Source organism: Bubalus kerabau, chromosome 2, assembly GCF_029407905.1.
Source record: "Bubalus kerabau isolate K-KA32 ecotype Philippines breed swamp buffalo chromosome 2, PCC_UOA_SB_1v2, whole genome shotgun sequence".
NCBI classification, from domain to species: Eukaryota; Metazoa; Chordata; class Mammalia; order Artiodactyla; family Bovidae; genus Bubalus; species Bubalus kerabau.
Window position 1 is genome coordinate 89,104,694 of NC_073625.1, and position 13,203 is coordinate 89,117,896.

The 13,203-nt window shown below is 36.9% G+C and overlaps 1 protein-coding gene across 1 annotated transcript; it reads left to right on the forward strand.

Moving 5' to 3' along the window:
• Positions 1-6,784: 6,784 nt before the first annotated feature.
• On the forward strand, positions 6,785-7,720 carry LOC129644802 (olfactory receptor 5K4-like). Its single transcript, XM_055570255.1, has one exon. It carries the CDS (start codon positions 6,785-6,787, stop codon positions 7,718-7,720), a length of 936 nt encoding a protein of 311 aa, XP_055426230.1.
• Positions 7,721-13,203: the final 5,483 nt, after the last annotated feature.

The window sequence follows — 13,203 nt, forward strand, 5'->3', positions numbered from 1 at the left end:
ATCTAAAGACTCTACCAAAATACTATTAGAACTAATCAACAAGTTCAGTAAAGTTACAGGATAGAAAATCAGCATACAAAAATCAGCTACATTTCTATACACTAATAACAAAACATATGAAAGAGAAACAAAGAGAATAATCCCACTCACAAAAGAATAAAAAACAATAATACACTAGAATATACAATGGAGAAAAGATAGTCTCTTCAATAAGTGGTGCTGGGAAAACTGAAAGGCTACATGTAAAAGAACGAAATTAGAACACTCCTTCACACCAATCATAAACATAAACTCAAAATGGGTTAAAGACCTAAACGTAAGGCTGGACACTATAAAGTTCTTAGAAGAAAACACCCATAACACTCTTTGACATAAATTGCAGCAAGATCTTTGTTGACCCACTATCTAGGATCATGAAAATAATAACAGAAATAAACATATGGGATCTAATGAAACTTAAAAGCTTTTGCATAGCAAAGGAAACCACAAACAAAAAGAAAAGACAACCCTCAGAGTGGGAGAAAATATTTGCAAATGAAGCAACTGACAAGGGATTAATACTCAAAATATACAAACAGCTCATGCAGCTCTATATTAAACACAAACAAGCAAACAAATCACCCAATCAAAAAATTGTCTGAAGACCTAAATAGAAATTCCTCCAAAGAAGACATGTAGATGGCCAGCAAACACATGAAAAAAATGCTCAATATCACTAATTATAGAAATGCAAATGAAAACTACAATGAGGAATCACCTCACACCCATCCAAAAGGCCATCACTGAAAAATCTTCAAATAAATTCTGGAGAGGGTGTAGAGAAAAAGGAACCCTCTTACCCTAATGGTGGGAATGTAAATTGATACAGCCACTATGGAGAACAGTATGAAGATTCCCTAAAAATCTAAATATAGAATGACCATATGACTCAGCAATTCCATTCCTGGGCATATACCCAGAGAAAACCAAAATTCAAAAAGATACATGTACCCCAATGTTCACTGCAACACTATTTACAACAGCCAGGAATGAGAGCAACCTAAATGTAATCAACAGAGGAATGAAAAATGAAGATGTGGTATATAAATTCAATGGAATATTACTCAACCATAAAATAGAACAAAATTGTACCATTTGCAGAGATGCAGATAGACCTAGAGACTGTCATACAAGAGTGAAGTCAGAAAGAGAAAAACAAATATTATATATTAACACGTATATTAACTTGTAGAATCTAGGAAAGTGGTATGTGTGTTAGTCTTTCAGTCATGTCCAACTCTTTGCGACCCCATGGACTGTAGCCCACCAGGCTCCTCTGTCCATGGGATTTTCTAGGCAAGAACACTGGAGTGGGCTGCCATTTCCTTCCCCAGGGAGGAAAATGATATAGAAGAACTTATTTGCAAAACAGGACTAGAGATACAAATATAGAGAACAAGAGTATGGGTACCAAGGTGGGAAGCAGGGTGTGGGGTGGATTGGGAGATTGTTATATATACATTAATACCTATAAAATAGATAATTAATGAAAATTGACTGTATAGCACAGGGTACTCTACTGAATGCTCTGTGGTGGTCTAAATGGGAAGGAAATTCAAGGAAGAGGGGATATATGTGTACATGTGGCTGATTCACTCTGCTGTACATTAAAAACTAACACAACATTGTCAAGTAACTATACTCCAATAAAAAATAAAGTTAAAACATAAAATATTTATAGTATTACTTTGCTAGCTATGGGAAACCTAGATGAGATCACCTATTATGTTCTGCCTTTTTGTCAGCTACTATATATCAATGATAATGATTATCACCAAATTTTAATTTATTAAAGTTTGCAGAAATAGCCAGAAGCTTTCATGTTCCCAGCAAACTTTAGAGGCTTCATTACCTTACTGTGTATAAAAGTCTTTATATTACTTTTCATTACTTTACTGTGTATAGAAGTATATATACTGTATATATATTTTAATGCTATTAAAATAAATTAATTTTTCCTATTTCAGTTATAGCACAAATAAAATCATCCTTCATTTCAAGACACTCAGCCTTATAAGCATCCATAGTACATAAATTTAGTTAACTGGTTCCATCTGGCGATATAAATCCTACAACAAATATACAAAGTCTGGAGCCAAGAATGACATACAACCCTCTTGGTGGCACTCAACCTAAAGTGTCAAAATGAACTTCAGAAATACTTGCTCATGCTTGACATGAAACACACAACTAATCACACTCAGTATATGGCAGTTTAACAAATAGAATTATAAGGACTGACTGGGCCAAATTTTATGCTTACCACTCCTGTTTCTCATGTGTATCCTCAAACTTAAACTTTAAGTCTTCAGAAGAGAGTTAAGTCTAATATGATGCTTTAGCCAACTCCTAGACAACACTTTTAAAGTATAAAATCAAGAATATCTTGAACCCCTGTTTAAGTCACATCTATTTCCTCATTCTCCTTCTGATCCCTGTAAATCTGTTTAATTGCCATCACCTCAAATGATACTTTGGTAAGAAAACCTGCTCCGATTGCACTGCTAAGGTTAAGCTTCTCACACATCTACTCTACTTCACTGTAGCGTTTTCACAATTGTGAAATGAAGTGAAGTAAAGTTGCTCAGTCACGTCTGACTCTTTGTGACCCCATGGACTATACAGTCCATGGAACTCTCCAGGCCCAGAGTACTGGAGTGGGTAGCCTTTCCCTTCTCCGGGGGTCTTCCTGACCCAGGAATCAAACCGGGGTCTCCTGCATTGCACAGCTGTAAATATAAAAGATTCACACAATTTTGTTTAATGCTTGTCTCTCCAGTTTTATATCTGGCACATGCGCGCATGCTTAGTCACTCAGTCGTGTCCGACTCTTCGTGACTCCATGGACCACAGCCCACCACGCTTCTCTGTCCATGGAATTTTCCAGGCAAGAACACTGAAGTGGGTTGTATTTCCTACTCCAATACCTGGCACAGCATTCAATAAATAACTTTTGAATGAAGAACAATAAAAAAAAACCCAATGGTATACTTAGGAGTAAGATGAACCAAATAGGTAAAACATTTATGCACTGAAAACAATAAGGCATTGATTAAAGAAATTAGAACAGATGCAAAAAAAAAAAAAAATGTAACAATATCCCATGTCCATGGTCTGGAAGAATTAATATTGTTTATATGTCCATACTATCCAAAGCCAGCTATAGATTCAATGCAATCCCTATAAAAATTCCAATGGCAGTTTTCCTCAAAATCGAAAAAAACAATCTTATAATTCACGTGGAATCACAAAAAGACCCCAAGAGCAAAAGTAGTTTTGAGAAAAGAAGGACATAAAAATATTCTAAAGAATTTCAATGCGGTGTAGGTCCATTTAAATATATATGGATATATATAACATATATTCAACACATTCTGATTAGTTAGCAAGAGCAGCTGACTGACATCAAGGAATATGGTAATTTACAAGCTAAATATTAGAAAAATTCTTTTTACAGGATTTTCTTGGAAGTCCAGGGGTTAACATTTCGCCTTCCAATACAGGAGGTGTGGGTTCGATCCCTGGTGGAAGAGCTACAATTCCACATGCCTTGTGGCCAAAAAAACAAAACATAAAACAGAAACAGTATTATAACAAATTCAATAAAGACTTTAAAAATGGTCTACATCAAAAAAAAATTTTTTTTAAGAAAAATCCTTTATAAATTAATAGTTTTTTAAAACAAAGTGCTATGATTTTTTAAATGTACTCAAGGATGGGCTTTTTTTAATTAAATAAATACATAGTTGTGAGGAAAAGAGGATCTAATATTCAGTTCAGTTCAGCCGCTCAGTCGTGTCTGACTCTTTGCGACCCCATGAACCACGGCACGCCAGGCCTCCCTGTCCATCACCAACTCCCAGGGATCTAATATAATACTGAGAAAAAAGTCAGAGATGCAGGAATAAAAATTATTATCATAGAATCCTGAGGAGGCAATGAGTATCAGAATGTAATCAACAGTGACTAATTATTAACGTATAGCTAATTAAGATAATAATTGAAAAATGCATTTCAATTTGGCAATTAGGAAGGAAGAAGTTATCTTGGTGAGAGAGCAATGTCAGCAAAATGGAGGGTGTCAAAAACAGAACCAGTTACAACCAGAACCTCTCAGCCCCTCCTATTCCTAGAATACACACAGTCTCTGGCTACCCAGATTTACTCTCTATTCCTTAAATATGCTGTTTCTTCCTATTATACCTCACCACACATTTTCTGCTTAGTGAAATTTAGCTTTTCCTTGAAGAATGATTGGAATTCTTTGTGATGCTGTCTCTTAGCTCTAAGTTATGTCCTTCTTTGTGTCCCCATATACCTAGATCACAGTTTTATTTTGATCAAGTGTTTGAAAAATCAACATGATCCTTAAGCTAGCTTTAGAGATGGCCATTTGATTTAACCTCAGACTTTCAAAAGATATCCATCTTAAATTGATGCTCTTTGGTTTACCTTTGTTTTGGGAACTATGTCTCTCAGGTTAAGAGTTTCTGCAGAAACACTTGATGCAGATACCAAGGAAATCCCTTTAGAATAAATGGAAAACTTTTACTTTGCTCCAAGGCTAATATAATTATTGTCACTGACATATTGGTGGATGGAGTGTTCTAAATTTTCATAATTGATTCCCAAATGTTTTCAAGACCAAGGTTTTAATATTAATTTTGCTAAAAGCAAATAACATCAGGTGGCCAATTACATACTATAAAATATCAGTGAACTCAAAATATGAGGACTAATTTCTAATTTATTTAAAATGTTAAAATGCAGAAACACCCATTTTCCTAAAATGTCAGCATTTTTAATTGGTTACTCATATTATCTAATTAATAATTTTCTTGGTTTCTCTCTAAATTGAAGACACTTGAAAGGCCATAACAAGACACAGTACCTATTTTGACTGCAAAAGGACCACTGTCTTATCAGCAGATATACAGGTAAAGCTATACAAAATTCCGTAAAATAATTCTGGGAGATAAAATAAACTGATTTCTAATTCAGTTTAATTTATATAATAATGTATGTTTCAAGTTGGGGAAGAGAAAATGAGTTTTCACTCAGGACTACTCTGATCCAATATCTTCTCTATAAAATATGATTATTGAAAACTAATCCATAGTCCACATGACAAGTAACTTTAGTTGACTCACCATCAGGTATTGCTAAAATAATAAAACACCATCTTTGAATATTTTTACTAAGTTTTCATAAAATACTTTAATTCTGAAAGATTTTTCAAAAACTGTTATAGATCTACATTATAAAGGGCAAACATATTTTACTCATTTTACAGCCCTCTAGTGATAAAGCTCTAGAAAACCTCATGACGCTATGTGAACAAAAAGAAAACCAATGTATTAAGTTCAGAATAGACAGGGCTAAGAAAGGGAAAAAGTTAAACGAAATGTTTTTAAGGTAATATACTTTGAAGAACTTTCAGGTTCTTTTCCAACATTATTTATTTGAAAAATTCAGAAACCAAAGATTTTATCAATTTATGGAAAAGAAGAAATATGATTTTACCATTCCTTAAAACTTATCCTTCTTGTAATAATAACTACTACAGTAAATTTATAATAAATCTGGGTGATCAGTGAATTCCAATAAATATACAGTGCATTAGAAGGAAATGATGAGTTTGTAAACATAATCATATAATAAATGTAGAACCTCCATGGGATTCACCAAAATGACACTAGTTGCTTAGAAGAGGTATAACAGAGTGTGTGTGCTGTGCTCAATCACTTTAGTTGTGTCCGACTCTGCAACTCTATGGACTGTAGCCCGCCAGACTCCTCTATCCATGGGATTCTCCAGGCAGGAATGCTGGAGTGGATTGCCATGCCCTCCTCCAGGGAATCTTCCAGATCCAGGGATCGAATCCCTGTCTCCTGCATTGCAGGTGAATTCTTTACCCACTGAGCCACCTAGGAATCCCATAATAGAGTACAAGATAGGTATTTATATAAACACTTTGAATGGAGAGTTGGTAACCTCATAATCTTATAATGTTAAACATGTATTTAGGAGTTAAACCTAAAGACAGGAAGTATTAGGATAAATGAATAATTAAGAATAATAACTTCTTGAGGGCATATGCCATACCACCATAGTAGTAAGATCCAAAATGTGATGAAATAAATATAAAAATGATAACAAAATTAACCTATTAATAAAACTTCTAAAATTTCTATATTCTTACTGTCTTAAAGGCTTAAAATGTCTTCCTTTAAATTATCCCTTGATAAAGGGATACTAAGCAAGAGAAATAATTTTTAAAGCCAACTATGATTCCGGGAAGTTTTAAAAATTAGACATTTTAAATGTCTAAATTAATTTATTTTCAAACACCACATCAATCCCATAGGACTGTATTTAAAATTTTTTTTCCTGGAGAAAAAAACACCATAAAATTTTCTTATGTCTTCTAATTTTGGAAATGTCAAATTATATATATTAACCAGGAATTAGTACATCAGCATTAGATAATTCATGCATAAAAATGTTTTCTGCCCTGAGAATTTACACAGGATTTCTAGACTACCCCTCAGTACACAGTCTGTGATACTTTTATTCTCACAGACTTAATCTACTATGCATGTACTAGTATTCAGGACACAGCACAGGATGATTAAAGATGAGCTTCTTTCTTTTTGTATGTGGGGAAATTAGAGGAAAGAACTAGATACTTTCTAATTTAGAATCTCATTTCTGTGCCATTTCTATCCCAGCTGAAAAGCCAGGAATGGCTAAGGAAAACCAATCTTTGACAACTGAGTTCATTCTCAAAGGACTTACAGATCATCCAGTGCTGAAGACCCTTCTGTTTCTGGTGTTTCTTACCATCTATCTGATCACTATGGTGGGCAATCTTGGTCTGGTGGCATTGATTTTTATGGAACGTCATCTTCACACTTCAATGTACTTCTTCCTGGGTAACCTCGCTCTGATGGATTTCTGTTGCTCCAGTGCCATAACCCCCAAGATGCTACAGAATTTATTTTCTAAAGACAGAATGATCTCCCTCTATGAATGCATGGTACAATTTTATTTTCTCTGCCTTGCTGAAACTGCAGATTGCTTTCTCCTGGCAGCAATGGCCTATGACCGCTATGTGGCCATCTGCAAACCACTGCAGTACCACACTATGATGTCAAAGAAACTCTGCATTCAGATGACCACAGGAGCCTACATAGCTGGTAACCTGCATTCTATGATTCATGTAGGACTTCTACTGAGGTTAACTTTCTGTAGATCTAGTCAAATTGACCACTTTTTTTGTGACATTCTTCCACTATATAGACTTTCCTGTACTGACCCTTATATTAATGAACTAATGATATATATTTTTTCAATGCCAATTCAAATCATTACCATTGCCACTGTCTTGATTTCTTATGTTTACATTCTTTTCACTGTTTTCAAAATGAAATCCAGAGAAGGGAGAGGTAAAGCCTTATCTACTTGTGCATCCCACTTTCTATCTGTCTCAATATTCTACATTTGTCTTCTCATGTATATTCGACCATTTGAAGAAGGGGATAAAGATATACCAGTGGCAATTTTTTACACAATAGTAATTCCTTTATTAAACCCTTTTATTTATAGCCTGAGAAATAAAGAAGTGATAAATGTTCTGAAAAAAATTATGAGGACCTATAATATTCTTAAACAAACTTAATCTTCTATGGAAAACTGATTTTATTAAAATGATTTATAGATTAAGGGACACAGAAAATGAAAACTATATTCTTATATAAAGTATTAATCTATAAATCATTAGACTGCTGCTGCTGCTGCTAAGTCACGTCAGTCGTGTCCGACCCTGTGTGACCCCAGAGACAGCGGCCCACCAGTCTCCCGTCCCTGGGATTCTCAAGGCAAGCATAATGGAGTGGGTTGCCATTTCCTTCTCTGGTGCAGGAAAGTGAAAAGTGAAAGTGAAGTCGCTCAGTCGTGTCAGACTCTTCGCGACCCCATGGACTGCAGCCTACCAGGCTCCTCCGTCCATGGGATTTCCCAGGCAAGAGTACTGGAGTGGGGTGCCATTGCTGGTAATAAAAGTTATTATTGAGTTTCCTCCTGATTTAGTCTGGTATTTGTGGAATTTGGATTAAGATCTGCCGGACAATTTTGAATTTCATTCATGTATCTTTAAATCATTAGACTATGTTGGTTTAAAGATACATGAATGAAATTCAAAATTGTCCGGCAGATCTTAATCCAAATTCCACAAATACCAGACTAAATCAGGAGGAAACTCGATAATAACTTTTATTACCAGCAATGGCACCCCACTCCAGTACTCTTGCCTGGGAAATCCCATGGACGGAGGAGCCTGGTAGGCTGCAGTCCATGGGGTCGCTGAGAGTAGGACACGACTGAGTGACTTCACTTTCACTCTTCACTTTCATGCATTGGAGAAGGAAATGGGAACCCATTCCAGTGTTCTTGCCCTGAGAATCCCAGGGACGGGGGAGCCTGATGGGCTGCCGTCTATGGGGTCTCATGGAGTTGGACATGACTGAAGCGACTTAGCAGCAGTAGCAGCAGCAGATTATTCTTATAGAATTGTCTCAGATCAGTATTTTCAACTTAATAACTCGTCAAAGAATCAAAATTAAATGTTTAGAAGAATTTGCCTTGATTTACCTTGTTTAGCTAATGGAAAACATTATATCTGATTCTATGTAGACTGTTTGAAACACTTAAAATTTTCTGGCAGACTGAAATGATAATTCTTATTCAGAAAACTGACCTGGTAGACAGAAGTAGATGAGTTTGAGGGAGAGAGAGACTAGAAGCAAGCTAACTAATTGCATGTGTGAGCGTGTGCTCAGTAGTTCATGATAGCTTATGGTGAACAGTGTCACTGAATTCACGGTCTCCAAATGAGAAGATTTAACTCTGGGACCAAAGACAGTCTCGGTCACTCAGAGCTTTGTGTAGAATTTATTAAAGTAAAAGGGATAGAGAAAGTGTCCAGCAAGAGGCACTGGAAGGGGGCAGGAGAGTACCCGCCTCACTAGTTTAAGCGGGGCCTTATATACTTCTCAACCAGCTGCTGAAAATAGATTAAAAAATATGTCAAGGCTACAAGAATTTTGCCCAGACCCTTTCCTGTAATGTACATCCTGGGATGACATCAGAACAAGATTAGCCAGAAAGAACAGGTTGCTGCTGCTGCTGCTGCTAAGTCACTTCAGTCGTGTCCGACTCTGTGCGACCCCATAGACGGCAGCCCACCAGGCTCCCCCGTCCCTGGGATTCTCCAGGCAAGAACACTGGAATGGGTTGCCATTTCCTTCTCCAATGCATGAAAGTGAAAAGTGAAAGTGAAGTCGCTCAGTCGTGTCCGACTCTTAGCGACCCCATGGACTGCAGGAGGCTCCTCCATCCGTGGGATTTTCCAGGTTAACTCAGAGCTAAAGACTGGAAGTTTTTACCCAGACCTTCTCCCATAACATACATCTGAAGCTCAAAAAAGGCGTGTCCTTGAACAAGTGATACTGTTGCCTATGAGACCTACTTGTTTCTGACAAAAGAAAGTGCAAAAGAAAGAATGTTTACCTCCTCCTTAAAGGGGCCTTAGGCTTGGACTCATCAACCTGCCTAAGTTAACTATCTCACTCAAGTTGTATCCAACTCTTTGCAACCCCTTGGACTGGAAGACCGTCAGGATCCTCTGTCCATGGAATTTTCCAGGCAAGAATATCAGAGTGGATTGCCATATCCTATTCCAGGGAATCTTCTTGATCCAAGGATCAAATCTGAGTCTCTTGCACCTCCTGCACTGGCAGGTGGATTCTTTACCACTGCACAACCTGGAAAGCCCCTAACTGTGCAGTAATCTATATTTAAAGTAATGAAGTTTGATCTAGATACAATTCCAAGAATGGGGAAAAAAGGAGTGAGAAGGAATAAACACACACACACTCACAGTCACATATACATTTTGTAGAATAATTAACAACAAATTATAGCAAGTTGACTACAGTAGGTTCAGATCTACTTTAACCTGAAGTGTGATTAAGGTCCTTCACCTTTTTGAAGGCATCAATCATATTATATATTATGGAACATAGATTAGCAAATTACATAAAATATACTCAATAAGCATTCTAAAAAATATTAATGAAGGCAGTTTTTTTATTTGTCTAATTTTTCAGTAATGCTGAAATATATTAATATTTTATTTGTTTTCTGGCCATTTTTACTTCTATGAATTTTCTATTCACTTTCTCTTTGTCTTACTATTTTTTTCCTCATTTATTTGTACCAATGTTTATAGAGAAAAAATATTAAAATGTTGTGACTATTAGTGGTAAATAATTTCTCTGTGTGCTGATTGTATTTTCATACTTGTTTGTCTTATTTATAATTAATAAAATTATAAAATTGATATATTTATTAATTTTTAAAATATGCACTTTTGTTTAGATTTCTTTTCTTAAATTCTACTATTAGCCAATATTTCTGTTTCTCCTTCTTTTCTATTTTTTTTCTCCTCTTCCTCCCCCTTGTTTTCCTCCTCTTGTGTGTGTGTGATAGTGTGTATTTGACCTTTGATTCTTCCTGGAAACTATTTAGTATATGGCATGAATTGAACATGTAACTTAACTTGGCTTTTTTATCCAAAAATAATCCACATATTAATTCAACTCAAATAAACATCAAAGGAGGACTTCTTTGGGAAAGTGGCAAAATTAATTCTAAAAGTTTTGTAGAAAAATAATAATCAATAAGCAAACACACTTGATGTATTATATATTAAAATATATAATGAAGTACCAGTAACTGAAATAATTTGGTTGCAAATTAAGAATTCAGTTCAGTTCAGTTGCTCAGTCCTATCTGACTCTTTGCAAGCCCATGAATCGCAGCACGCCAGGCCTCCCTGTCCATCACCAACTCCCGGAGTTCACCCAGACTTACGTCCATCGAGTCAGTGATGCCATCCAGCCATCTCATCCTCTGTTGTCCCCTTCTCCTCCTGCCCCCAACCCCTCGCAGCATCAGAGTCTTTTCCAATGAGTCAACTCTTCCCATGAAGTGGCCAAAGTACTGGAGTTTCAGCTTTAGCATCATTCCCCTCCAAAGAAATCCCAGGGCTGATCTCCCTCAGAATGGACTGGTTGGATCTCCTTGCAGTCCAAGGGACTCTCAAGAGTCTTCTCCAACACCACAGTTCAAAAGCATCAATTCTTCGGCGCTCAGCCTTCTTCACAGTCCAACTTTCACATTCATACATGACCACAGGAAAAACCATAGCCTTGACTAGACGAACCTTTGTTGGCAAAGTAATGTCTCTGCTTTTTAATAAGCTGTCTAGGTTGGTCATAACTTTCCTTCCAAAGAGTAAGCGTCTTTTAATTTCATGGCTGCAGTCACCATTGGCAGTGATTTTGGAGCCCCCTAAAATAAAGTCGGCCACTGTTTCCACTGTTTCCCCATCTATTTCCCATGAAGTGATGGGACCGGATGCCATGATCTTCATTTTCTGAATGTTGAGTTTTAAGCCAACTTTTTCACTCTCCACTTTCACTTTCATCAAGAGGCTTTTTAGTTCCTCTTCACTTTCTGCCATAAGGGTGGTGTCATCTGCATATCTGAGGTTATTGATATTTCTCCCGGGAATCTTGATTCCAGCTTGTGCTTCTTCCAGCCCAGCGTTTCTCATGATGTACTCTGCATATAAGTTAAATAAGCAGGGTAACAATATACAGCCTTGATGTACTCCTTTTCCTATTTGGAACCAGTCTATTGTTCCATGTCCAGTTCTAACTGTTGCTTTATAGATAAATGAAAAACTGAGATTATCCAAAAGTAAATTCCCAAATAAAACAGGAAGAGCAAAGCAAACCAATCAGGAAACAAAGGGCTGTTTAATGAATAGTCTTCCATCAATTGATTCACTGTTTCTTCCATTTGTGTTAAACTTTATAAATTTCCTCTCATTCAGAGATATCCTATAAATCTACATCATATTTTTTCCACCTTAAGTTTTTATACATAGCACTTTTACTCAACTGGAATTCATTCTATAATGTTGTGAAGTAAAAATTAAAATTTGATTTTATGGCTAAATGACATTTATTAACTAACTCTTCTCTTACTAAATTTTTATGCCTTCTTTATCTTTATATACTCACATATACATGCATACACAAAGAGGTCTATTTCTACCTTATCTAGTCTGCACAATAAAAAAAGACAGTTCTAAGTGATCAGTGTGGCAAACTAGGAGGGTGTGGACCTCATCTCCCACCATGAACACATCAAAATATATCTATATGTAGAGAAGGCAATGGCATCCCACTCCAGTACTCTTGCCTGGAAAATCCCATGGACGGAGGAGCCTGCTAGGCTGCCATCCCTGGGGTCACATAGAGTTGGACACAACTGAAGGGACTTAGCACCAGCAGCCACAGAGTAATTCTCACTGAAAACAAACTGGAGACTGACAGACTCTTGTACAACCAAGGCTGTAAGACAGAACCACAGGGAATTAGATAGGAAGGTAAGAGAAGGGAACAGATCAGGACTTGCATCTGTTAGAGGGGACAGAGAAGAAAAGAGGGATTACACAAGTGGTGATACTTTCTGGGGAGTGAGTGGTTGGAGCAACATATTGGATACTCTAGTCCAGGGTTGTAACACTGAGAAGTGGAGTCCCCTCACCTGGTTTCAAAAGCAGTAGAACTACCAGGAAGGCTGTAAGAAAGCTAGACTGCTTATGAAGAGCATGCATATACTTGCTTGCTCCCAAAGCAAGATAGAGGAAGCAGATTTCCCATGACTGCCCTGAGTTGAGCACTTGTTTCATCCCTGCTTGTTCTACTGCATAGCTCTGTGCTAGAGCAAGGGCTGCTGTGGCTGACAGAAAAACTCAGTTTGAGAGATGGAGTAGGCTTGGATCTTGAACACATCTGAAAGAGGTGAGTGAAGTGAAAGTTGCTCAGTTGTGTCAGACTTTTTGTGAAACCATGGACTATACAGTCCATGGAATTCTCCAGGCCAGAATACTGGAGCGGGTAGCCTATCCCTTCTCCATTTCTTCTTAACCCAGGAATAGAACCAGAGTCTCCTGAATTGCAGGCACATTCTTTACCAACTGAGCTATCAGGGAAGCCCCTGAAAGAGGTGGGACAGCAATTAATGGTG

What these genes read in the sequence shown, in the direction of transcription:
- LOC129644802 (XM_055570255.1), top strand. Translation starts at nt 6,785, where the DNA reads ATGGCTAAGGAAAACCAATCTTTGACAACTGAGTTCATTCTCAAAGGA.